General features: G+C 48.0%; 1 protein-coding gene across 6 annotated transcripts in view; it reads right to left on the bottom strand.

Annotated features, from left to right (window-relative positions):
- The window catches only part of ADAM11 (ADAM metallopeptidase domain 11), a gene marked incomplete at its 3' end in the record, with an annotated part of 76,280 nt that overhangs the window by 7,044 nt on the left and 42,991 nt on the right, over positions 1 to 26,245 (bottom strand). For 2 of the 6 annotated variants that reach the window (XM_081837789.1, XM_081837788.1), the window contains 16 exons: positions 25,775 to 25,941; positions 23,578 to 23,662; positions 22,388 to 22,478; positions 20,920 to 20,971; positions 20,698 to 20,797; positions 18,547 to 18,618; positions 17,433 to 17,525; positions 15,318 to 15,398; positions 14,925 to 14,975; positions 13,373 to 13,436; positions 11,038 to 11,137; positions 10,762 to 10,881; positions 10,264 to 10,432; positions 9,575 to 9,689; positions 8,231 to 8,321; positions 4,539 to 5,362 (listed from right to left, as the gene is read on the bottom strand). In XM_081837789.1, the coding sequence (XP_081693915.1) occupies positions 5,317 to 5,362; positions 8,231 to 8,321; positions 9,575 to 9,689; positions 10,264 to 10,432; positions 10,762 to 10,881; positions 11,038 to 11,137; positions 13,373 to 13,436; positions 14,925 to 14,975; positions 15,318 to 15,398; positions 17,433 to 17,525; positions 18,547 to 18,618; positions 20,698 to 20,797; positions 20,920 to 20,971; positions 22,388 to 22,478; positions 23,578 to 23,662; positions 25,775 to 25,941 (1,497 nt within the window). Of the gene's footprint in view, positions 1 to 4,538; positions 5,363 to 8,226; positions 8,322 to 9,574; positions 9,690 to 10,263; positions 10,433 to 10,761; positions 10,882 to 11,037; positions 11,138 to 13,372; positions 13,437 to 14,924; positions 14,976 to 15,317; positions 15,399 to 17,432; positions 17,526 to 18,546; positions 18,619 to 20,697; positions 20,798 to 20,919; positions 20,972 to 22,387; positions 22,479 to 23,577; positions 23,663 to 25,774; positions 25,942 to 26,245 lie in introns of those variants that run through there. The other 4 variants (XM_081837790.1, XM_081837791.1, XR_014150689.1 and 1 more) reach the window with 3 other exon arrangements.

Below are 26,245 nucleotides of genomic sequence, written 5' to 3'. Positions count from 1 at the left end.
CTGCTTAAAATGGCGGCCACTTGAGTGCTGCTGGCACCAACAAAGCCCAGCCCCCTTCCTCCTCTAGGCAGGGCAGGGAGAAGCCAGGGGGAGGGAGGGAGGCAGCGCCCGCGCCGTGTGAGAGGGAGAGAGAGGGAAAGAACATGCACACTGGCGATCCACACGGCGATTCCCAGACCGTCCGCGGGCTGGATTTTGAAGGCAATAGGGCCTGATCTGGCCTGCGGACCTTAGTTTGCCAACCCATGCTTTAGATGGTAGTGTGCTTCTCTTCACTTTATTTTGGGGGCCTTTTGCAGAGTTACCGTATTTTTCGCCCCACAGGGCGCACCGGCCCATAGGGCGCACCTAGTTTTTTGGGGGGGAAATAAAGAAAAAAAATTTATTTCCCCCCCAGGCGCGGAGCTGGGGCGGGGGAAGCCCGAGCTTCCCCAGCCTCCAGAACAGGCTGCTCTCTGCAAGCCGTGGGAGCCCTCCCACGGCTTGTGGAGAGCTACCCAAAGCCCGGGGCACGACTGCTCAGCGCGCCCAGGCTTCGGGATAGAGGCAGCTCTGCGCAAGCCATGGGAGGGCTCCCGTGGCTTGCGCAGAGCTACCCGAAGCCCAGGCACAACTGCTCAGCGCACCCAGGCTTCGGGATGCAGGCAGCTCTCCGCAAGCCGTGGGAGCCCAGCGAGAACTCCCGCGGGCTCCCAAGGCTCGCGGAGAGCTGCCTGAAGCCTGGAGAGTGAGAGGGGTTGGTGCATTTGCCTGCATTCGCCCCATAGGACGCACACACATTTCCCCTTCATTTTTGGAGGGGGAAAAGTGTGTCCTATAGGGCGAAAAATACGGTAGGCCTTGTTCCAAATGCACCGCTGCCTGGGCAGGGCTCCTGTGCATTTAATGACAGGCAGATGTTCATTCAGCAGGTGCAGTTTCACCTCTCCGTGCTGAGGGCTGCGCCTATTGAATTTCTGCCTGTCAATGAAGCCCTGCAAATAATAAAGGCAGCACCCTACTCAGGGCAGATGGCAGCAATCTATTCAATATCCATATAATAATAAAACATATTTACAATGTGATATGACTACAAATTATTCCACAGGTTCCTCCTTTAAAAAATGTGCATGTTCAAAGTTTCCTGAAAGTCCTCCTTAATAATCCAACATGTGCCTTTGGGCATATGCTATATTCATGTATATTGGCTTTGGCTCCTTGATGCAAAAAAGGTGGGATAGAAATCTAAGAAAATAAATATATATAGGCTGTGGAAGAGGGAACAAGCTTGTTTTCTCCTGCTCTTGAGGGTAGGACTTGAACCAATGACTTCGTGTCACAAGAAAGAAGATTCGGACTAGACTTCAGGAAGAACTTTGACGGCTAGAGCTGTTTCACAGTGGTACGGTCTCCCTTGGGAGGTTATGGACTTGGAGGTTTTTAAGTAGTGGTTGGGTGGTCACCTGTTATGGATGCTTTAGCTGAGATTTTTTCATTGCAGGGGGCTGGACTAGATAACTGCTCGGGACATAGGTAAAGGTAAAGGTACCCCTGCCCATACGGGCCAGTCGTGTCCGACTCTAGGGTTGCGTGCTCATCTCACCCTATATGCCGTGAGCCGGCGCCGTCCAAAGACACTTCCGGGTCACGTGGCCAGCATGACGAAGCTGCAGCTGGCGAGCCAGGACCAGCGCAGCACACGGAAACGCCGTTACCTTCCCGCTATAAAGCGGTACCTATTTATCTACTTGCACTTAAGAGTGCTTTCAAACTGCTAGGTGGGCAGGAGCTGGGACCGAACAACAGGAGCTCACCCCACCGCGGGGATTCGAACCGCGGACCATACGATCGACAAGTCCTAGGCACTGAGGTTTTACCCACAGCGCCACCCACGTCCCTTTACCCGCTGGGGACACAGAATCATATAATTCCTCCAACTCTATGATTCTATGAAAGGAATGAACTTTGTATGTGTCCATAGGCGCGTTCCTCTTTTTACTACTTGACATGTTCCATGATTGAGTGCTAGCAGTTGAAACAAGAGCCGCATTGCCACAACGTATAACATGGTGTTTTGGGGTTTGTTTGTTTTTTACCTCTCTTTTTACTATGCTGAATGAAAAAGCACTTAATCACATCATTACCATGTTCAACCTAATATATGTGTGAATCTGTTCCAGCTCAGACTCCACCCCTAGTTCCCAAACTCCTGGCTCTTTTAAACTTCCAAAGAACAGTGAAGCCATGAAATGAGAGGAATGCCAAGGGAGATTGCCAGGTCACATTCACAAAAATAATACACAATGGATGGACAGCAGCAGATAAGCATGGATGTGTCTCTCATAGCACACAGCAGGGCCAGATCTCTTCTCCCCATTAGGGTGGTACCAGGTTCCAAGTGATATTCATGGTTTTCGGAAAGGGAAATCACTGAGTGGCCAGATGCGAGAGCATGTTCCTATGTGAATGTTAATGGGCGAGGTAATCATACTGATTTAAAAGAAGACCTTCTTTGGCTATCGCCGGCTTTTTGTGATATGTTCAAAGGTCCAAATTTGCCATCTGCCGTGGTAGGGAATTTTAATGAGCACTTAGCCATCAGTCCTTGTAACACCTGAATACTGCAACTTAGGGTCCAGTTCTGCATACTGCTCCATACCCCTTTGAGTGCATATGGAAAATTAGTATGTCAGGGTTAACTGTTCAAGCCAAGCCTTTCCTCTAACAACTTGTTTTTGTTTTTTTAAATGCGGGGAAATTTCCTTTTTTTTTTTTTTTGGTATAGAGGGCATTGAATCACATTAGTCCCCTCTTGCAATTCAATATGATCATGTTACGTTACTTTCTGTGTCCAAGAACTAGGCCTTGTTTGTTGCTTATGTCTAGGTCTATGGTAAGCTATAGCATACTACAGTGGTACCTCGGGTTAAGTATTTAATTTGTTCCGGAGGTCAGTTCTTAACCTGAAACTGTTCTTAACCTGAAGCACCACTTTAGCTAATGGAGCTTCCTGCTGCCGCCGCGCCACCGGAGCACGATTTCTGTTCTTATCCTGAAGCAAAGTTCTTAACCTGAAGCACTATTTCTGGGTTAGCGGAGTCTGTAACCTGAAGTGTATGTAACCTGAAGCGTATGTAATCCACGGTACCACTGTACAACTTTACAAATGAATCTGCTGAAAGACCTCCTGGCTGGACCAGGTGGTGTATTTTGTTGCGATGAAGTTTTTCTAACTGTGTGGGTCCTGACGAGACCCATATTTATATAAGGTTTACATTCTATACACGGCAGGCAGAGAAGTCCGAGCCGTATACAGAATCTTTTGGCTAACTCACAGCCAATGTCCATACAGCTGCACACAAGTAAACCCAGCACCTGTGAGTTAAGATGTTCCTTTTTCAAAAAATGGCAGCAAAGAATTGCTTGAGTGGGTCCTCTCTACTCTGGCTGCACTCAACACAGGCTGCATTCAAACTGTAACTTTAAAACACACTAGAAGTACATTTCCCCCTATTTAAGAATTCTAGGTACTATAATTTACCCCTCACAGAGTTACAGTGGTGCCCCACAAGATGAACGCCTCGCAAGATGGAAAACCCGCTAGACGAAAGGGTTTTCCGTTTTGGAGGCGCATCGCTAAACGAATTTCTCTATGGGGTTGCTTCGCAAGACGAAAAAATCTTGTGAGTTCCCGCGGGCTTTTTTTCGCTCCCCCCCCTTTTCCTAAGCTGCTAAGCTGCTTAACAGCTGATCCGCTGATAAGCCGCTTAACAGCTGATTGCTAAAAGCCGCTAGACGGCTAATAGCGCTAATCCGCTAAGCTGTCAATGGGCTTGCTTCGAAAGACGAAAAAACCGCTAGACGAAGAGAATCGCGGAACGGATTCTTTTCGTCTTGCGAGGCACCACTGTACAATTTCTAGCAATCCTTAACAGACTAGTGCCCAGATTTCTTTCAGGGGAAGAATATGCTTGAAAGGTATAGCATGTGCAAATTCGGTTGTATGCTTTTATCATTCCCCCAACCTCATCCCTATAAAAGCAGCCACTTGAGAACAGAAGTTTTAAGGGTTGCCTTAATGGATCTTCTTAACTGGCCGTTTTCCCATTCAAAATGGCCCTCCCTTGGCTGTTTTTGCCACACAGAAAGGAAAGGACTTCCCTTACAAGTGGAAACATACCAGAGGCACAGGAAGCAATGTTGAGCAGGAAAGCAGCTGAGCAGTTTCATTCCCACAATGTTGCAGCCTCCGGGGCTACTCTGGGTCAGAAACTACCACTGAAATACTACTAGTGGAGCATTACATGTTATGGGGGCCTCAGTTCAAACCGAATGCTTCATGTATTGAGGGAGGGGGACACGCAAAAGGCCCTGGTCCCCATATCCCACAGGTAATTATATACTCGGGGCAGGTGTGTATGCACAAAAACAAGTATCTATATGGGTAGTAAAACGTGTGTGTGACGTTCATTGCTACAGCATTGGGCCTCAGGGCCCCTGGGTTTAAATCTATGCTACTCACAGACCACTTTAGTCAAGTTGCACTCTCTTCGTCTCAGTTTCTCCAGGAACAATGGTTTATCTTGTAGGTTTCTTGGGTGGGTTTAATACATCTCAGGGCTGCAAATGCTCGTTATAACATGCGAGGGCCTGTATGTGTGCTAAAATATGGCGCATATCCTTTCATTTAACAGAATGGGGGGAGCACAGAAAATACAGCGATTGGTTTACATGTAATGGTGAGGTGGAGAGGTCAACACAGGGTTTCCTGAAAGTAGAGCCTTTTCTTCCATGTCAGAACAAACACAGTTCATGATAAATACCTGCTTTCACCATGAGGGCCCGCTCAAAATGAGAACTCCTCACAGTGAAACCAAGGGGGGTAAAATCCTCTCATGGGGACTTTACCACATCAGATAAGAAAAGGTAACATGTCAAAACGTGGGCCTTAGAGACCAAGGGCCAAGGTTAACATCAAGCACCTCATCATTATCATCCAATATTTGAGAGCAGGGCCTGTTGCTGTCTTAGATGGCTGAATCTTTACAATCTGGGGAGAAGAAGCCCAGATGCCTTTTGCTTATTGCCCAAAGGCCCTCCTCCCGCAAGCCAACTAAGGAATGGAGAGCAAAGCGTTGCTGATGCCGGCACTGATGATGGATGCGTGGAGAGAAGCGATGGCGCAGATGAGATCTTCTTGGTCGAGAGGGGCCTCCGCAAGAGAGCTGTTTCAGCCACCCACATGATCATTGCAAGCAGGGAGTGCGGGATGAAGGCGATGCGGAGGATGGGATGGAGGGGATGAGCGATGAAGCGGGTGGCGGCAAGGGGTGGTGCTTAGATGCCCTGCTGAGCCGGATCATACCTTCCTCTGCGAATGTTCCTTTGCAAGCCGAGGAGAGAGAAGGAAAGAGAGAGAGGGGGACGGGGGTTAGCAGGTAACTTCAGCTGGGTACACCTTGGCCTAACTGCCTCAAGTCTTCGTGCCGCATGCCATGGTCGGTAATGCAAAACCCAGCCACGCATGCAACATCTTCCTTACCATCCAGGACAGCTTTTGTGCAGAGATATACCACCACTATTCTTCTTAGCTGACATAGCTCCTGTCGGAACTTTAAAAGGGCCTTGAGAAGGCCAAGAAAGGAGGAACAGATTCACCGGGATCTCCCCTGCGGCACACAAGGGCCTCAAGTACAAAGTCTATGTTTGAGCTGAATTTCTAATATTGGGTATGAGCTTCTTAAAGCATGTTTCTAGCCCTCAGCAGCAAATTAAAGGAGCATCTTAAAAACAGATAGCAATTGGAGAACAGACAAAATGTGGTCAAAGCTGACACTATATTAAGGAGAGGGGATTTCCCACACAGCAAAGGTTTTATGGTTTCCTTCAGCCTCATGCTATTGGGCCCTCTGCTGAGGCACACCTTTTTCATTTTCTTACCACCTTCACCCCATAGTTCTAGTAAGGAAAGAATCCAAATTTGACCACCAACCCTTTCCTCAAAGCACATTTTGATCATCTCATGGCATATTCTCCTTTAAAAAAAGAAAAGCCCTGAAAAAGAACAATTCAAAACGCTTGAGAAGTATATAACTGAGGAATGTGTTAGGGAGAGACTTGAAGATGCTCGTAATTCCAGAGAAGAAATTGCAGACCTGGAAAGAAGGTGGTCAGCTATTTTAGCTAGAAACCAGAGGGCCAAGAGGGCGTTCCACCCCTCCCCATTCTCTCCCTCATCCCAGCGTCCAGAACAGCAGTTTGGCTGGGTCTGTTGTGCCTTGCTTTCCAATGCAGTAGTGTAGACAGGCAGGCGCATACAACATACAAATACCAGCAATTATTTTTGTGGGTGGGGGAGATTTGGGGTGGGGGTTTGAGTGGGTTACAGTTCACTTTGTAGGAGCCAACTCTGAGGTCCCTGCAGCTCGTGCAGCTGCCACAAGTTTCCGGACTCCATTGTCCCCCACCCCACCTTCATGCCAACATCCCCTCCCTCCAGCCACCATCTCCTTAAAGCCAGTATTTTGAGTCATGCCACTGTTATTTCAGACACTCCTCTTTCACTCATGCAAGTGTCAGTCCATGCAGAACATCAAACAGGGAGCCTGGTGTGGATCAAAGAGGAAGAGTGTGACTCCCCAAGACATTCTTTGTTTACCCCAACACCACCACCAGCCCCCCCATCAGCCCGCCTCCTGAATGCTGCCATTAACCCCCAGTCCCCAATGCTGAATAACAGCCTCCCCCCAAACAGACCCACCCTCCCAAAGCAGACAGTGATCTGTAGGTAAGCCCATGTCTAGATGATCTAACGCCAAGTGACCCTTCTACCCAAAGCAAAACCGCAGGGTGCTGGACCCACAAATTTCTCCCTGCAGGTCAACTGGGTGAAAAAGCCCAGTTTGTTAGGTGAGAGGCCAATGGACAGAGGTTAAAGAGGATGCAAAGGCCCCAATTCAAAGCAATGCAGGTGGCAGTTCAAGATGTGCAGGTACATACACTCCTAGGACAGATTTTTAAGAACTGGGGTAGGAGATGACAGCACTAACAGTCCTCCCAAACTCCTACAAGCCACATGTTCATGAGGGGGCAGGACACAGATCCTGCTCCAGCCGCTGTAAGTATAGGAAAACTGCCTGAAATGGTTCAGGAGGGAAAGCTAATGGCATATCTAAACCTGCAATTGTACCAGTGTACCCCAGCCTGGTCACCGATTCCATTTGAAAGCTCCCTAAGACCAATTCATATTCTGCCTTTACAGGTGGCAAAGTAACACCGGAAAGGAATTTTAACACATCATACATGGTGAACGTTTTGTTCTGGTGTGCCCCCATGCACCAGGAGCTGGGCTTCACCACATCAGTCTGCCCCTATCCCCACCACTCCCAGTGTGGCTCTCAACACAAGAGGGTGCCTTCCGTTCTCCATAACATGCGCCGTGCAAAATGCATTGAGGGTTAAAGAGTAAGCCTGACAAGTGGGCTCAGGAGCAGACCTGAAACGCTCTCTAAAGTTGTGGCCACATCTGGGCTGGAGGTGGAGTCAAAAAGGCCTCCATCAATTGATATTCTCCGAGGCTTGGTGCCTCTCTCTGCTTTCCCTAAGCCTGCAGCCCAGGCTTGTCACATTTCCCTGCTGCAGCCAACCCCTATCTGTCTGAGGGTGGATACAGACTACCAGTCGGCACCCCATTTTGCATGGCAATAAGCCCCATGTGCTTTGCCACCCTTCCCCTTGCACCGATGGCTACTTCCTGGGATGGCTGAGGAGTCTCCTGAAGGGCAGGGGAGGAATCTTAACCAGGCTTTCAAATCAATCCCCGGCTCCTCCTTTTCTGACTGAAGGTTCTGCAGAGAAGGAACTGGCCACAGGGTGTCGATCCATCAGGTAAGACCGATCCCTGTCTCCAGTCCAGGCAGATGTCCGGACCACCCCCAGGAACGCCCCACATGCCTTCCCTACACTACCAAGTGAAGGAGTTAGCAAGCGGCCTTTCCACGACAACATCACCGGAAAACCGTGGTCGTATGAATCCACCCTGAGAAAAACGGCAAAAGCTGAACTTGGTAGGGGGGTGGGACATGCCTGAGCTCAATGCCCCCCCCTTCCCCAGAGCTGAGTGCAGGCACCAAAGGAGCTCACTGCAAAGGGCACCTGGAGCAGAACATGCGAGAGAGCTCCCCCTCCAGGCAATACAGTGCAGGGGCGCACTATTTGAACGGCACAGCATGCGCAAGTCGACGCTGCTTACTTAAATCCCCATCCGGTGCCGCCCAGAACGATAGCCGCCACCAGGATTGCTCCAGCGATGGAGCCAATGATGATGTTGGTTCCGCTGGGACCTGCAGAGGAAGACGGGACAAAAAATATATATATGTATTGTGAGGTTACAACCATAGGTGAATGGCAGAACGTTTGCTTTGCATGTAGAAGGTCCCCATTTAAATCACCAGCATCTCCAACTAGAGCTGGGAGAGTCCTCAGTCTGAAATCCAGGAGAGATGCTGCCAATCCGTGTAGACAATACTAAGCTAGATGGACTAATGTTCAGACTCAGTATAAGGCAGCTTCCTCCCCATATGCCTATGAAAAGGGGAGGTCCAACAATATGGGTGCTTGACTGACAGAGCCCGAATTAGGTGGGGCCCAAATTAGAAAGAGGGAGCAGCCAGTCTGACCTGATAAGAGAGAAATAATTAAATGCAGGCTTAAAGAACATGGTGGGCGTAAGAACTCGTGGCTTTAATCTGTGCATGTAGATTGACAACCAAAATAAGAGGTGGCTTTCAAAGAACTGAAGCTGCATGATTCTGGGACAGTCTTCCAAAAACAGCTGTGGGAGAAAAGAACCAGAGTGGTGACCTCCTTCTACGGGTCAACAATAGAAAGTGTCCTTTCATACTGCATCACGGTGTGGTATGCTAGTTTGACATCATCTGATAGGAAGTGCCTACAGAGGGTGGTGAATACAGCACAAGATATTATGGGCTGTCCCGTGAATCCACTGGATGAAATAGCAGAAGAACGTTGCCTTAGGAGAGTGAGGAAAATTCTCAGGGATGATTCACACCCTGGCCGGCACTTTCTTGATCTCTTGCCCTCAGGCAGAAGATATAGAAGCATGACTAGTCGCACCAACAGGGTAAAGAACAGCTTCTATCCATGGGCTGTTAGGCTGCTGAATGAAAAGATAACAACAGGGCAACTGACTTTCGGGTTTGGTGGGTGTGCGTCAGTAAATGAGGGGAATTAAAACTAAGAGAGCCGAGTGGGGGGTGCTTGTGTAATCTCACTATTAACAAGTTGTACAAGTGACAATAAAGTATTTCAATTTCAATATGTACTCAGATTTCTCCCAAAGGTTTGATGTTTTTGTATTCCTCCCTTAATTTAGAATGTGATAAATAAAACAAGGCATGTGGAAGCCAACAGCAGATTGGAGAAAGGGCTTTGGGATCTTCAGAGGGAACACAGAAGAGGGTCTCTGTTACGACCTCATGTTGGTCTAAGGACCACCACATTTGCAGTTTTGATTTGGAAGTGCATGAAATAAGGTTCTGGTCACCTTTAAGAGAATCTTGACATGCAAACTTACCCTTGTACTTTTCTGTCTCCCCTGTGGGCTTTGGATCTGGGATGGGGTCATAGACACTGCAGTCCTTTCCTGTCCAATCAGGATAGCAGATGCATTGGCCCTCATTGCTGCAGACCTATAACCAACAAAGAAGCTGCATGCTTTGGTCCTTGAAAATGTTCGTCTGATATTTGGTTAGTATCCTAAAAATGTCCACTTGGGCTGCTTTTGGAAGAAACAAGTTGCTTTCCCCTATGGTGGCGTGGACACAGTTACAAGATGAAATGGGAAAAACAAATTTAAATCCCCCAACCACATTAAAAAAGAAGCCAAAGCATTGTTTTCTAGCCTTTTCCCCCATGGTGGGCAGAGACCATTTCTGAATGAGATTATTCTCAAAGAAATTAAATGCATCCATCACTTTCGATTTTGCCATCACGTAATATACCATATTATGTTCATAGAACATAATTATTAAATGTATGGACTGGGTCATGATGACATCCATTTTGATCCATACTTTCCAACTTCAGAAAAGACTAAAGGAGGCTCCCTCTCAACCCTCCAGTTTCAAAACCATTGTCCCCAAGACTTGGCCCCTGGAGGAAATAAAGCCAAGGAAACTGGAGAAGATGGCTCAATATTTGCATCTGTGCAGACCGTACTGCTAAGCATATGCTAAGAGCAAGGCACTTGTTCACAAGTTGTACCCCGTGGTCAAAGCAGATCTGGCCACCCCAGCTGCCTGGACAGGTGCTGAAGTTAAAGGCGGATACAGGAAGGCATTTGTGGTCAAGACACAGCATGCTGGGTCCACAGGGCGTCCCGTCTTCCACGTAGCTCACATCCGTGCCATCCACAAGCTGCACGTGGCCGCCCCTAGGAGATGAAAAGAATAGTTCCACTGTGTGGCTGGAATACTTCATTGCTCCCACACATGAAAGAGACAAGGCTCTATAATTACAATGCTGGTGGAGATAATGGGGGAGGGAGAGGGGCCTACCAGCAACTTCTTTTGACAATTCTTGTTGCTGCATCTCATGATGTACTGTGAGAGACACCTGCAATCCACATGGAAGTTGTGGCGGTGTGCCTGCAGGACTCTGCCAGCCAGACTTTGCTAATTTGCTGAGAAAAGAACACCCGGGGAGGAAGTACTTAACCCTCCCCCCACTGCGGATGGATCTAGATTGTGAGGCTCCACTAACCTGCAGTCAACATAACGCTTCTGGTGATAGAAAGTCATGGTGGTGATCTCACCAAGAAGTTCGCCCATACGCGGAGAACCTGTCACGTTGGCGCAGAGGAGGTATCCACACAACACGTCTCTGAGTGCAGGGGGAGGAGAAAGAACCAGATAAGCTACGAAAAGAAGGGGTTTTGCACCAGCTTGGTGGCTGCGGTAGTGTGGTGGTCTGGTGCAGTGCATTGTGGGAAGGGGACACAGTACATTCTGGGAAAGGGCGAAATCTGAGATGACTCACTGCTTGATGCAGGGCACCCAGCGGTTCCCCTCGCGCCCGCAGTTCCCTCGCTCAGTGCCTTCAACATTCAGCTTCTCATAGCAAAACCTTTCAGCTGAAGCTTGAGTCCCAGGGAGGAAAAGAAGAGGGAGGTATGACATACCAGAGAACGTAACACACATAGACTCCATACTTCCCTGACCCAGCATTGCATTCTCTACAGAGCTACTCTTCTGAACAGCTGCTCATCAGGACTTCTAGCGAAAGCCAAAAACCCGGGGGGGGGGGGGTTTGCTCCAAAAAGATTTTGCAAGGAAGGGTGTACTTCTACCATTGGTCTGAAGGTGGTACTAGTGCCTTCAAATGACCGGCAGTTTGCAGTACAGTACTCATTTCTTACTGGGAAGATCTCCATAGACCCAGCCCTTGGAACACAACTTTTTACCAGACTCAAAGCTGGTGAGGCCTTGGGGTTTATATTACCCGTCCAAAAATGTTGCTAGTATCATAAGATCCCAATGTAACAACAGCAGGACAAATGCAAAGCAGGTTGGGTATCTGGGGTTTTAGTTTTACACTCAGAGAGGTAAACCTTCATAACTGAATAGTCCACAGTTTAACCGGATTATGACAGTATATTTTGCTGCCACTATTGTGGCGACTGAGGTCGAGATGCTGCTTTCTTCACTCTGCCCTTCTCCACTTTCACAATTTGGAAAAGCAGGGTTTGGATTGCATGGAATCCCAGGGAATTATTCGCCTTATTTGTGGACGACAAGTTCCTCTTTCTAGTTACAGGTAGGTAGCCGTGTTGGTCTGCCGTAGTCGAAACAAAATATAAAAATTCCTTCCAGTAGCACCTTAGAGACCAACTAAGTTTGTTATTGGTATGAGCATTCGTGTGGTATCTTGAATAAGTGTGCATGCACACGAAAGCTCATACCAATAACAAACTTAGTTGGTCTCTAAGGTGCTACTGGAAGGAAATTTTTTATTTTGTTTCGACGTTCCTCTTTGTTACAAACCCAGAATCATCTATCCCTACATTGAAAGTTCTCATCAATGATTTTGGACACCTTTTAGGATATAGCACTTACTGGTCTAAATCAACAGCTTGGGTCATTCAGGGGCATTTGTTCCTCAGGCACCTCTGCATGTGGTGAACTGGTATCTGGATTGCAAGTGTTAACCTAAATGAGGCTGCTGGTGGATAGGTCTGCAATCGAACAAGGAGCTGGACTATGGTATACCGAGCTTGCAAGTCCATTGGAGGCCTTCTAAGGACATCTTGGTACAAAGCTTTGTTGCAAGTCAGTGCCAGTTTCAGAGAGCATTCAACTTAAGCAACCCAGACTGTTAACTACAAATTAAGCCCCTCTTACATCGTGCCAAACAAGAACAGCATGTCTGGTCTTTAGCTGTGGTGTAGCCCTGACTATTTCATTAGACTAATGTTGTGAAATGCTGCAAAGCCCTTGCCCTCGGCTCGTGACTTGGCACTGGAAAAATCAGGATACAAGATGGAATACAGGATACAAGAAAGAGATTGGCTGGGTATCACTGAGAAACTAGCCTATAGATGGACGAGTTTGAAGACTCTCTGTCTCACAATTAAATTTTGCATGTTAGCATCTCTTGGGGAGGCAATGACAGGGAAGGCTGAGGATACTGCTATCTGTTCATCAGTGATTTGCTGGTGCTGAACCCTCATCAGCCTTTCAGCCCTTGGCATGGCCGCAGGATCATCTTATGTTGTCCCTCATTGACTCAAGCCATTAACCACCTCCAGCTAAGATTGCTGGGTCTATAACCTCCTGGGCAGAACTCAAAGAATATGCCTCTCATCCTAGTTTTCCCCCACTGCCAGTAAAAGAGAGCAGTGGGGCAACAGAGTGAGTATCAACATGAGAGGTGATACAGCTGTGTACATCCTCCTTGCCCTGCTCCTTTTAAAGCCTTCAGGAAGAGCACCTGGTGGGGTTATGCAGGGAGGGTGGCTGTTCTGTTCTGTCTTCCCAAAGCTGCGTATTGCTGTCACTTACAGAGATGGGGAGTTTGGTGTGATGCAGGCACAGCGCAGGCACATCAGCAGGAAGGATTGGTCCTACTGCTGCACCCACACCACACCAAAGCTCCCAGTGCCCTGTGCTTCCCCATCTTGGTAAGCATCAGCAATGCACATCATTAGGGAAATGGGAGCAAAGCAGTTCTACCTGCACATCCTCCTTAGCCGTTAGTGCCTCCCTTTTGCCAGTATACATCACCCACGGATGTTATGGGGACGTAGTGGCAACATGAAACCAGGTTTGGCCAACAGCATCCCCCACCCATTTGAGTGACCAAAAGCACTACTTACCACGATCCCACAATGCACTGCACTGGCGGTCCCTGGTTTTACAACGGCCACCATAGCACCGGCCCTGCGCAGCAGAAAGTCAGAGTTGTTAGAGGTTCACAAGATCCTCACTTGATCATATGCCTCCATGGACAAATAGAAGGCTCTAATGTATGGGGCCTGGGATTGCAGATTCAGCTCCTCAGGTCTCTGCAGTACTAAGGTTGCATTAACCGTTAGAGTAGCTATTCTACAGAGCAGAGGTCTGGATAATTTGGGGTCACTACGAATAAACTAGAATTTCCCCAAGCAATTTCCCTTTCTCCATATTTGGAGCCAATGAAACTTCCTTTAGCATAAATTAATGGGTTAGGGAGACAAGAAGCTGCATTCCCAAGAATCATAGAATCATAGAATCATAGAGTTGGAAGAGACCACAAGGGCCATCGAGTCCAACCCCCTGCCAAGCAGGAAACACCATCAGAGCACTCCTGACATATGGTTGTCAAGCCTCTGCTTAAAGACCTCCAAAGAAGGAGACTCCACCACACTCCTTGGCAGCAAATTCCACTGTCGAACAGCTCTTACTGTCAGGAAGTTCTTCCTAATGTTTAGGTGGAATCTTCTTTCTTGTAGTTTGGAACCATTGCTCCGTGTCCGCTTCTCTGGAGCAGCAGAAATCTTAACACACTGGGAGCCTGACCAGCATGAAAAGCTTGCTGCTTTCAGAGCAGGAGGGAGTAGACACAAATAAAGGTGTGTCCTGCTGATCAGCTTCGTCTGATAATATAACTATCAGATGCAAGCTGCATCATGCTCAGGGGATTTGACTCATCACACTCTTGATTTCCTCCTTACTCTCAAGCCGTACAATATATGGCCACTCTACAAAGATACGTTTTCCCTCTCCATTCTATGGGACATTATTATTTCTAACAGGAGCTAGCAGTGAGCTCCTTCTGTGGGCTGTGTCAATCTCTACACTGAGATGACTTTGGTACTTTTCTGAATTGCCTATAAGTGAATATTTCATCGAAGCTGGCAGTAGAAGAAGAAGAAGATTTTGGATTTGATATCCCGCTTTATCACTACCCGAAGGAGTCTCAAAGCGGCTAACATTCTCCTTTCCCTTCCTCCCCCACAACAAACACTCTGTGAGGTGAGTGGGGCTGAGAGACTTCAGAGAAGTGTGACTGGCCCAAGGTCACCCAGCAGCTGCATGTGGAGGAGCGGAGACGCGAACCCGGTTCCCCAGATTACAAGACTACCGCTCTTAACCACTACACCACACTGGCTCTGCACTGCTAGGAGAAATTGTGCCTAGCAGAATTTCCACCCGCTATGCAACCCTTAAAAGGCACAGGCACACTTCTCTGGCAGTAGGTGCAACAGCTTTAACCATACATTCATTCCCTTGCTTTCCTTCCCTGGTGCTGGAACCGACCAGGATTTGTCCAGCCTGTGCATGGCAAAGGCACATGGGTGCAACTGACTACGGGTGCAGCTATGCCCCTCACTGGCAGTAATGCCAGGGATATCACGCCCAAGTGCGAAGCTGAGATACCAACCTTACCTGTTCATTGTCACAAAAATAGCCATCCTGCTTGTGCAAATTGGGTGGGCACTATGGAGCAAAGACAAAAAAATACAGAGAGAGGGGAAAGGCAAACATAAATATTCAATATAGAACAGGACACGATACTTCACAGCTCAAGAGTCACTAAATTAACCAGTTCTCCACATAGCTAGGATCGGAGGATAGGGCATCCAGATTAGCTTGAGAGCTTCCTGCCAGAATTTGGCCCGTGTGCATCTCATTTTAGAAATTAAAGCCCTGGAGAATCAGATCTTGGAGGTGTGGGAGGCATCTCCTGGTATTCAAAAGGGAGGTGGTTTGACTGGAACCCTGAAGTGCATGTTCCTGATCCTCCTTATCAGATTTTGCCTGGTAACTTGCCCATCTCACCTGACTGGAGTCACCTGTGCAGGTTTCAGGGATGTCACACTCATTCACGGGATCTCGGCAGGTTACACCCCGCGGCTCATACTGCAGGGTGCGAGATGGGAAAGAAGCAAAAGAGTTATTTAATACTGGCTGGTAAGGAAAGGGAACATGCAGAAACATCTTCCCACTGTTCTTGCTCAGTGTGCTGGCCTTGGAGGTGAGGGGAAGCTAGGCTCCGCAGTCTACTCAAACACTCCTTTCCCAACCATTCTCAATGCAGAAAGAAAAATATTGTCCGCACTCTCCCTGGAGCAGCATGGCTTGCTGCATTCGTGATCTCACTTCTTTGGATAGAAAAGAATAATGAGCGCAACAACGACAACTTCCTGCAGTTGCTTGTACATCTGTTTACCGAATGTTCATCCAGCTTTGTTTGCATAAAACAACACCGGCTACTTATTGATAATTCATTCTAAATTGATTGCAGGGAGGTTAGAGGGCATTGTTATCCCACACATTCCAGTGCATTTTCCTGACACTTTCCTTATTGTAAAAAAGTCTTTGGGGGAAGTGGGTTTGTCATGCAAGACCACAAAATCAACTATCATTGTGCAACCTGATTCCAGTGGCGAGAGTGTCCAAACACCACCCGGGGCCAAGGGCACAGAGAGAGCTGGCTGCAGCTCGCCTTGCATTCTCACTCGTGCACCCGCAGCCTCTCCAACCCCACCACCCCAGTCAGGCTTGACCCAGGGGATGGAGGACCCATGGCTGTGCGCACTGTGTGCCCGCAACCTCTCTCTGCCCCTCAGGCCAGGCTTGACCTGGGAGATGGAAGAGGCGTGGCTGGGTGCCTTACGCACCTGCAGCCTCTCTCTGCTGCTGTGTAGCTGAATGTGCCCCAACCCAGGAGAGGGACAGCAGCTCTCTGCCACCGACTCTCCACTTCACTCCCAGAGCCAGAGGTACAATCGATATGATACAATAATCTTTATTGTCATTGTCTCATACAGAAAAACGAAATTGAAAAAATCTACATCAGACATTCAAAAACCATCAAGCCTGCTATCCCAACTATCCCAGCCTGGTTAGCCCCTAAAAACTCTGATACCCCATAATTGAATACAATATACTCCCATAGAGACTACCTTACACTGCGTTTAAAACCAAAATTGCATTTGGATAGAAACTGTTTCTCAGGCGGCTAGTCCTAGTCTTTATAACCCTGTACTTCTTCCAGAAGGCTGAAGCTGAAAGAGATAATTTCCGGGGTGCGCACTATCCTGCACTGTCTCTGCAGCTTCCTTATGGCACCTGGAAGCATAGATTTGATCCAAGGTGGGAAGAGTGCACCCAATTATTCTCTCCGCAGTCTTTACAGCCTTGGACAGCATTGTTTTTTCCCTGACCCGGAAGTGGAGCTGCACAAAAGGAAGCTGCCTCCGCAGCTCCAGAGTGGGCTCCGATGGGAGGCTGTTGTAGGGGCGCCTAGTCAAGCATCCTTCAGAATATGCGCCCAGGGCAACCAGCCTCCCAGGCTACACCTCTGCCTGAATCTGCCAGGGAGTGACTGAATTCTAGCCAAAAATAGTGACAGTCTGGAGGCACCCAAAGGGTCAAGTGGTTGCAGAAAGACTCACCTCATGCCTAGAACCCACAGTAATACTTAGAGCTGGACTTTTTCAACACAACACAACACAACACAACACAACACAACACAACATGTTGGGGTTCAGTCCCTGTGAATAGTCTAGAAGCTTCTATAAGACAGCTGAAGCTAAGCAGTTGTGGAGTAGACTAACGACCTGGAAGGGGAGTGTGTCACATACACATACATGATGTGTGTATGTATGATATGCGTGTGATGTATGATGCCTTATCTGCCTGGATTTATTTTGTAGAAAACCACAATTGTGCAATAAAAATTCATGCCTCAAATGGGCAGTGCCCACTGTGCTTTGGCCTAGTTTGCAGCACACCCACAGGCACAGCTGATTTTTCACCTGCTGCAGAGTTCCTTAAAAAGGTGCCTCACTTAAAACTAACTAGGGCCAAACAAACTCTGAGTGGAGCTTATGCCCGTGGGAACACCTCCCCCCGCCCGCCTCACAACTGCTGCCAATCTCACCCACTTACCTTGCACCCTCGGCAGCACAAGCCATCACTGCACATAGCATCGTGCGTCAATGTGCATTTCTTGCAGCAGTTCCCCCCACCTTTGGAGCACTCCTTCAAGGGGGAAAAGCAGAGAGAGAGAGAGAGAGAGAGAGAGAGAGAGAGAGAGAGAATTGCCAGGTGTTAACTTCGCTGGGAATTGTGGATCAGAGCTGGAACAAACCCTGCCTAACAATGGGTGCCTTGAATTCTGAACTGGGCCCTTTGTGTTGAGACTGGAGACTGCCAGGTTCCTCCAAGGCTTTCACTGAGAGAATTTTGCTATGTGCCCCAGTCTCCACCTCAGGCTTTAGTGATGCAGTAGGGACACGGGTGGCGCTGTGGATTAAACCACAGAGCTTAGGACTTGCCGATCAGAAGGTCGGCGGTTCGAATCCCCACAACGGGGTAAGCTCCTGTTGCTCGGTCCCTGCTCCTGCCAACCTAGCAGTTCGAAAGCACATCAAAGTGCAAGTAGATAAATAGGTACTGCTCTGGCGGGAAGGTAAACGGCGTATCTGTGCGCTGTTCTGGTTCGCCAGAAGCGGCTTAGTCATGCTGGCCACATGACCCGGAAGCTGTACGCCGGCTCCCTCGGCCAGTAAAGCGAGATGAGCGCCGCAACCCCAGAGTCGGCCACGACTGGACCTAATGGTCAGGGGTCCCTTTACCTTTACCTTCCAGGTACAATTTCTTGCCCTTAAAGGCACAGTAACCTCAGGGTCTGGGGCCCACAAGATAAACACTGCCATTATGTGTGTTCACCTTTGCCTCGTCTGTTTTCCTAACCTCTACCACTACTTTCTGCCCCCACTCACTATCTACCGTTCCCCCTCTATGGCAGGTAACCTTCCACAAGTCTGTGCTCTCCAGATATTTTGGACCAACTCCCATCAGCCCCAGTCAGCTGCCCATGCTGAGGCTTGTGTCTTTCACCAAGTTCCTGAAATACCCCAGCCTCTTGAAATAATATGAGGAGCTCATAAGCATGCAGAAGGCAGGACTGAGTAAGTGGCCCAAGTCCAGCAATGCCATCCCCACCCCCCGTCACCCCACCTCCACCCACATGGCGGTTTCAGCCCCACTTGACACTCACCGCCAGAGACCCACAGTCACATTCTTCTCCTGCCTCTACAAATCCATTACCACATTCAGGGGGATCAAGGAGCTGTAACAACGGGGAGGGGGCATAAAAGAGATTAAATCTTTAGCGGCCTCCAAGCCATCTTCTCATTTTGCATGTATACCTTGATATTCTACCCCCACCTCCTTTTTGCACTAGGCCCAAACGGACCCCCCCACACACATTTCACAGCCCCATTTTGAGGAAATGGAGGAGGCTTGCTGTTAGAGTACAGATGGAAGCGGCATTTTTTTTTGTTAAGTTATCCTTCCATAAACTAAATTTCTCCACTGCTGCACCAAGCGGCAGCCTAGCAGACCACTGATTTCTTGCATTGACACTCTGCTGCTTGCAATGACGGAGCAATCTAGTTTACAAATTAAAAATTTAACATGGCCCAGGAAAGCCCTTCCAAAAGTATCATCAGCAGATGGCCAGGGTTCAATCTTCAAATATTTCAGGAACATAAGAAGTTATGTCTATGGTGATGCTGCCCGGTTTGAACATTATAAAAGAATTAACAGGTTTCTTTCTATTGATTTCTGAAGGGAGCAAGGAGAAGAAATAAAAAAGAACCAATTTATGCCCTTCTGACCATCAGATAAGGGTGTGTGTGTGTGTGTGAGAGAGAGAGAGAGAGAGAGCGCGCACAACTAGCCCCCAGCACATGGCGCTCCTTTCCACTTGTGCCACTTTAGTGTCCGTCCCCCCCAATAATGTTACTGAAGAGATGCCCTAGCCCAGGGATGTCCAACAGGTCGATCACGATCTACTGGTCGATCCCTGCAAGGTTTTGGTCGATTGCAGTCGATTGCTGGCCTCCTTCCGGCCCTGCCCCCTCTCCCTGCCCCGCCCTCCTTTGTTGGAGAATGGCAGATGGAGTTTACAAACCGACCCTATTTCCCCCCCAGCAATCCTTCGGTGAGTTGCTGTTTCTCTTTGACCCCAAAATAATGTAAAAACATTGCGCGTGCACCCCTCCCAAAGCTAAACAACTTATGCCTCCCAAACCCCCTAAAAATGGAGCTTTTCCCATCCCTAAAAAAAGCTGAACAACTTTGACCTGAACCCCTAAAAAATGGGGGTAGATCACTGCCAGTTTTTAATTCTGTGAGTAGATCACAGTCTCTTGGAAGTTGGCCACCCCCGCCGTAGCCCAGTGTGTTTTGAGTTGGTTGTAGTGGTTTTGCACAAGACACAGTCAAAAGAGTGTGAGGCCCACAAGAGTAACTGCCAGTAGAAGCATAAATGAGTAAGACAGTGGAAGTGCGCACCCCATAAGCAGCTCTGGGCCACCACTTCACTAGAAATCTGTGGTCTTTGAGGTGCACTAGCACCATATCTGACTCAAATGCTTCATTTCTACGCAAGTCCATCTCATCTCTGCTGCCTCCACACCAAACTTTGCCAATGTGCGTTTAATTCAATACAGAACTTGAGCTATGTATCCCCAAATAATTTTGGGGTCACCCCAAGTCATACACTCGCAACACCAACAGAATGTACCCCATGCCACATCCTAACATTGTGGATGGATCATGCTTGGAGGAAGCCGAGTGTCTGGACCTATTTCACTCTGATCTCAAGTCAGTTCTATGGACACTGCCTTGGTCACTCTGATTGATAACCAGGTCTATTCCCCTTGACTTCTCTGTGGCTTTTGATGGCCACAGCACCTTCTGGACCAAACCAATGCCATGGAGGTGTGAGGCCACTGGGCTCACAGGGATACTGCTTTCTACTGATTCCAGAACCTGAGGAATTCCACAGTGCTGCCTCCTGTCCCCGGTGCTTTTTAACATATTCACAAACCCGCTGAGAAATATCATCAGGAGTTTTGGGACGAGGTGTCATCAATATGCGGGCGACACTCAGCTCTATCTTTCCATGCCATCTGAATCGGAAGAGGCCGTTCAGGTGTTGGACCGGTGCCTGGAGGCATTAATGGGCTGGACTGAGGCCAAAGAAAATGAAGCTGAATCCAGACAAGATGGGAGGTTTTATGTGTTCCAAGTTATCGAGTCCGGGAAGTGGCAAGGCAGCCGGTTCTGAATGGAGTTGCACTCTCTCGGAAGATTCTTTGGCTGTAGGCTATAGGTGAGCAGATGAGTGCTTTGGGTTTACCTTCAGTGGCTTGTTAAAGAGACAGCTTCCCCCACCATCAGCCAGGAATTTGTTGTACTCATCAATGCTGCAGCGTGAGAACTTCCGTGGCAGGTAGAATCTGTGGGTTAGAGAAGAGAGCCATGGGCACACATTAATGAGGATGCTGTTCCTGACTGCAAAGTGAAGCACGCCTCCGACAGTTTCGCCCTTTGGTGAGCCTCATCTCTTCCCCACACTCACCCAGTGTCCTCCATAATACAGCCCAGCCATGAGTCGGGACAGCGACAGTCGCCTGCAGAGAAATGATAAGAAAAGAAGGAGATGCCTTGTTAAGGAACTGGAGGGGTATATTCTGTGACCCCCTCTTTTCTCTGCCTATAATTTGTGTCTCCAAAGTCCCTAGCTATTTGTTCAAATGGAACCTTCTAATCCAGGGGTCAGCAAGGTTTATCTTGCCTGGGCCGGATCGGTCCTGCAGAGACCGTTCTGTGGGCCAGATTGTGCGTGCAAGCAAGCGTGCCCATGATTTTTGGCGTCTGTGTCTGTGCAGAAGCAATTTTCGGTGTTGGCATCTGCACAGACGTGATTTTTGACACTGCGGAAGCGAGTCCCCATGCTGCGCTGCACCAGTTTAGCGCAGCGCAGGAGCCGGCAGCCCAGTTTGGGGGCAGCCCGTGGGCTGGTAAAACGACCTCCATGGGCTGCTTCTGGCCCATGGGCCTTAGGTTGGTGACCCCTCTTCTAATCAAAGAATCCTAGGACTATTATCCCCAGATGTCACTCATCCCATCCTCTGTCTTAGGACAATACATCCCATTAACAGCAAGTCTGTCTGTATAACCTGCACTAAGAATCTCCAACAAGGCTCAATGACCGATCCTTTGCTCCAGTAGCTAACCATTGGCCAAATTTATATTTAGCGGAGCTATTTCACATAGTGCAAACTGATTTGTTTGCGTAACACCTCAGACAAATGGCAGAATGGTGCAGTTTCATTTGATCTAGCAAGCTCAGCTCTTGAGCAGCTCCCCAGAGCAGCTAAGGCAAAATCAGGAGATCAGACTTGCTTTAAGAGTATGTCTCCAGTTCAGAAATCAGAGCGTGTACATATTTGCAATCTCACCCTTCTCAGAGATGCATCAGAGGCTGTCATCGCTCCCTACTGTCATGATCTGAACCCTGATCAGCAGTCAAACTCTGATGCAGAAGAGCAAGATGAACCAACTGCATCAGGACAGCCAGTGATGCAAGCTATTGAGGTGCTAAACCCACACCTGGGCCCTGATACTAAGCTGAAGCCTGTCAGTCATGAGGCCCATGAGTCACCGCCTTCAAAACTGGGACCCCCAGAAACTGCAATCCCCGGGTCAGATTCCTTGGGGCCTTGAATTCTTTGGTACCTGCCCAGCAGCACAGGGTGCTTTAAGCACCAGGGGAGAACAGATTCCATGGAGTGCTATGCTTCAGACCAGAGGGCTACCCCTTGAAGCTCTCCACTCTTCAAGAAGGGGATGGGGCATTAGATGATCAGTTGGAATAAAAAGCCTGTGGAGCTCCAGATCTGGTTAGTGTAAGCTGCCTGCTCAAGACTGTCTGAAGTCGTGTAACTTCTGTCTAAATATGCTTAGAGGTCTACTGTGCCCTGTGGACTCCTGCTTATGGTCAGGTCAGGCTATCTCTCCATTCAGTCTGACACCCAGCTACTTACCTGCAGAGGTACGGTGCTTGTTCCACATCATTCCAATGTTTTGCCCCAGGGTCTGTGCTAACGTTACAGCCATTGCTCCCACGTTGCCATACTTTGGGAAGGAAGAAGATGACATCATGTTAGGAAGCCAAGGCTCATCTTGTGGAGCGCTGCTTTGAGCAGGTTTATCTCTGCCCCTATTGTGGACAGTTTAAAGATCAAGTGGCCCAGGTCACTGGCCTCCCTTGGGCATTCAACTCTGGGGAAATCAGCACCAGAGCCAGCCCAACAACAGCGGTTGTCAACCTGTGGGTCCCCAGATGTTGTTGGACTACAACTCCTATCATCCCTCACCACTGGTCATGCTGGCTAGGAATGATGGGAGTTGTAGTCCAACAGCATCTGGGGACCCACAGGTTGAGAAACACTGAGCTAGAGGCTGAGCAGCCCACTTCCACCAAGCCAAGGTGCACAGTACCCAAGGCCAGCCAAGGTGCTTATTCTGGTACTCAAGGCAGAGAATCCCACAAACACCTCTCCTCCTTCCCTGGCAGCAAAAATAAATTAAATTAAATAAGTTAGCAATTTCCTGCCATTTTATTACACCCAGAATTGGCTGTTTCACTCTACCCAATGGTAGGACAGGGCATAATCAGCACCTGCTTGTGATCTTTCCTATGCTAATTATTTCTGTAGTCTCATAACAGTCTATGGTGCTTTACAGACTAATGTAAGCAAACAAGACACACCTATTTCTCAAGGATCCCCCAATCTAAATGTAGATGAGAGGACAAAAAAAAGAAATAAAAGATACCGTAAATGTGAACAAGTGCAAGCACAAAAATCTAGTCTTTATCTGAGTGGGGGAATGGGGATGGGGAACCTCTGACCCTCTGGGCTGGACTCCTAACTCCCACCAGCCCTGACCACAGGCCATGCTGACTGGGACTAGGTGCCCCAACAGCATCTAGAGAGCCCCGGCTTCCTCATCTCTGTGGCTAAGGCTTCCCAGAAACAGAAGCTTTGAAAGCAAGAGAGAGGTAGCATCATAGAGGTGCTCAAGGCGTTCCAGAGGTAGCAGGAGAGAATTGGAGTTTTTTTTTAGGAGATATCTTGGACAGCTGACAGTAGCAGAGCTGGAGGAGCATGCAGCTTTAGTTCCCCACTTTCAACATCCCATAAATTCCAGGTCCAGTATCTGCCCCGCTCACCTCGTTGACACCTCCACCTCGAGTGACTGAGCAAATCCCTCCGACGTATGCCGTACCACTGCGGCTGCTTCTGAAAGTGTGTCCACTGGAGGAAGAAGAGAAGAGGAGGGTTCACTGTACAGGAGAGGGAAAGGGTAGCCTTGAACAGTACTTTTGTGCTTCCCTCTTATTCACTTACTGCAGCAGGGCTGGCTGCCCTGTGGCACTCCATATCTTGTTGGACTACAGCTCCCATAGTCTCTGACCATGCTAGCAGAGGCTGGGGGGAGCTAGAATCCAAGGAGATCTGGAGGGGCCACAGATTCCTCATCCCCATACTACAAGCTAGAACAGTTGCCTAGAGAAGAACTGTGAGGGGAGAGACTCCATCAGGCAAGGCCTCTTTCCACCTGCCTTGCTCTACCCTCTGCTTCTCAATGTGTATTGTATTGTTTTATGTACTGTGGCTTGCCGTTGTTTTATTGATTATAGTTTAGATATTATTGTAACTGTTGAGTGGATTTCTGTTTAACTTTTATATTATTATTTTATACTGTTCTAATGATTGTTGAATGTTACTTTTTTGATGGAGGTTGCCTCTTTTAAAGTTATGTTTTATTACAGTGGTGCCTCGCAAGACGAAATTAATTCGTTCCGCGAGTTTTTTCGTCTTGCGATTTTTTCGTCTTGCGAAGCACGGACTTTGGAAAAGCTTCAAAAATCACCAAAGTCTTCAAAAACCTCAAAAAAGGCTACCACACCGCGTGCTATGAGTTGCTCCTCGAAGTGAATGCACGGTTTTAAGAAAAAGGAAACAAACTTGCAAGACAAAGGAAACAAACTTGCAAGACGTTTTCGTCTTGTGAAGCAAGCCCATAGGGAAATCCGTCTTGCGAAGCAACTCAAAAAACGAAAAACTCTTTCGTTTTGCGAGTTTTTCGTCTTTCAAGGCATTCGTCTTGTGAAGTACCACTGTATCACATTTTTGTATTGCATTATATTGTTATAAAATGTACATTTTTTGTTTCTTCAGCTTGTAAACCGCCTTGAGTATTGTAAGATAGAAAGGCGGTATACAAATTAAAAATGATGATGATGGTGATGATGATGATATGGATTCAGGGCTGTAGTGGAAAAGAGGCAATCACATATGTCGGCTCATGGTCTCTGGATACAGGAAGAGCTGGGGAGAGCCATACTGGTCAAGGTATGAACACCTCCTCCATCACCCTTGCTCTTCCCCTTGAATCAAAAGTTCCCACCCCAGAACACATTTAGCACCCAGAATCCAAAGTCTGCACCCATATGCCCATGCTTTTTATCAAGATGCACATTAAAAAGGAGATACCATTTGCACTGGCATACTTTAGATTGCAAAGACTGCAATGAAGGTTTGTCCCTGTTTTGTTTCGTTATGGTCTGTCAATATATTCTAATTTTAACTGATTTAAGAGCTGCTCTTTTGCCTATCATGCTAGGGGGAAAAGCTCCGCTCTAGTTTCATTTCATAGGCAACCTCTTGCAAAATGTATCCTAATTAAATTACAGAGCTTGTGAGCTCTAGCATCTCACTTCTTGCTAGGTATCATTTTGCTTCACCTGCCAAGAAAGCTCAAATAATGATAATCTGGGAAATCTCTAGAAAGAAATATAACTCGCAGCATGACTTGCAGGTGGAAGTGGCTACAACTCTGAAGAGTACCAGCGAAGTCCATTTGCCAGGCTTCCAGAAGGTTTGCCACTTAAAGCTGCCACAGACCAGCCTGGCCTGAACTTGTGCCTGTATAAAAGTGCAATGGTCAGAAATCAGCACGTGAAACTTTTTCATTAGATGAAAATCAGCATCGTTACTTGTGAATAGCCTTATTCATGTATTGAAAGAACACATGTGGGTATAAATTGTGGAGGAGACATGCAAAGCAGTACCATCCGCAACAATTCCACCTTCTTTGAAGAGTGCATTTGGGTGAATATTGGAGTTGGAGAGAATTCTAAGCACATTCATCCTAACACCCAAAGATTCCCCCTTTGGACTATTCTGTTAGCGGAGGATGGGATAGGGATATTCAAGGTTTCGTGTCCACGTGGGTTCTTTGAACACATGAATAACGTTCAGCCTACCATCAGCCTAGCATCAAAAGCAGAGCTATAATAGCTAGGACAAGTGAAAAGCTGGCAACCCTCTTTCAAGGTAGTCAGGTTCCCATTCAAAACTCACGAGAAGAGATGTACAGCATCACTGTTCTCAGAAAGAGCATCTTGGCGGTACTTCATGAATTCGCTCAGTGTCTCCAGGGAATCTTCATCTACCTGGATCTTGTCCCCTGATGCCCATGTCTCCATGGCAACCAACACAATCCTTGTGTTCAACTGCTCCTTATAGATCTGGGCACCAGAAATAGAAAATCAGAGGTCCTGCTTCAAGGGAAATGGGGCTCAGCCATCATATATCTGTTGCATCCTACCCAGGCATAAAGATGCTTATGGGCTATACAAACAACCCCAATGCCAAATCAAAGTCGAAGCAAAACACATTCCCTCCTTGATACTTCGTATCCTCATTTTCTTTTGGGTCATCATGGCATGGGGAGTAGCTCCTGCGCTTGGCAGGACCCTATAGAATCCTTTCCCATGGGGCAGAGTATCTCCTGCCTTGATAATTCTCACCTTTTGGGGAGTGGGAAGTGAC

The sequence above is a fragment of the Podarcis erhardii genome, assembly GCF_964252035.2.
Source record: "Podarcis erhardii genome assembly, chromosome: 13".
Lineage (NCBI taxonomy): Eukaryota > Metazoa > Chordata > Lepidosauria > Squamata > Lacertidae > Podarcis > Podarcis erhardii.
Note: the sequence above shows the minus strand (reverse complement) of the source record. Positions and strands in the feature narration are given on the sequence as shown.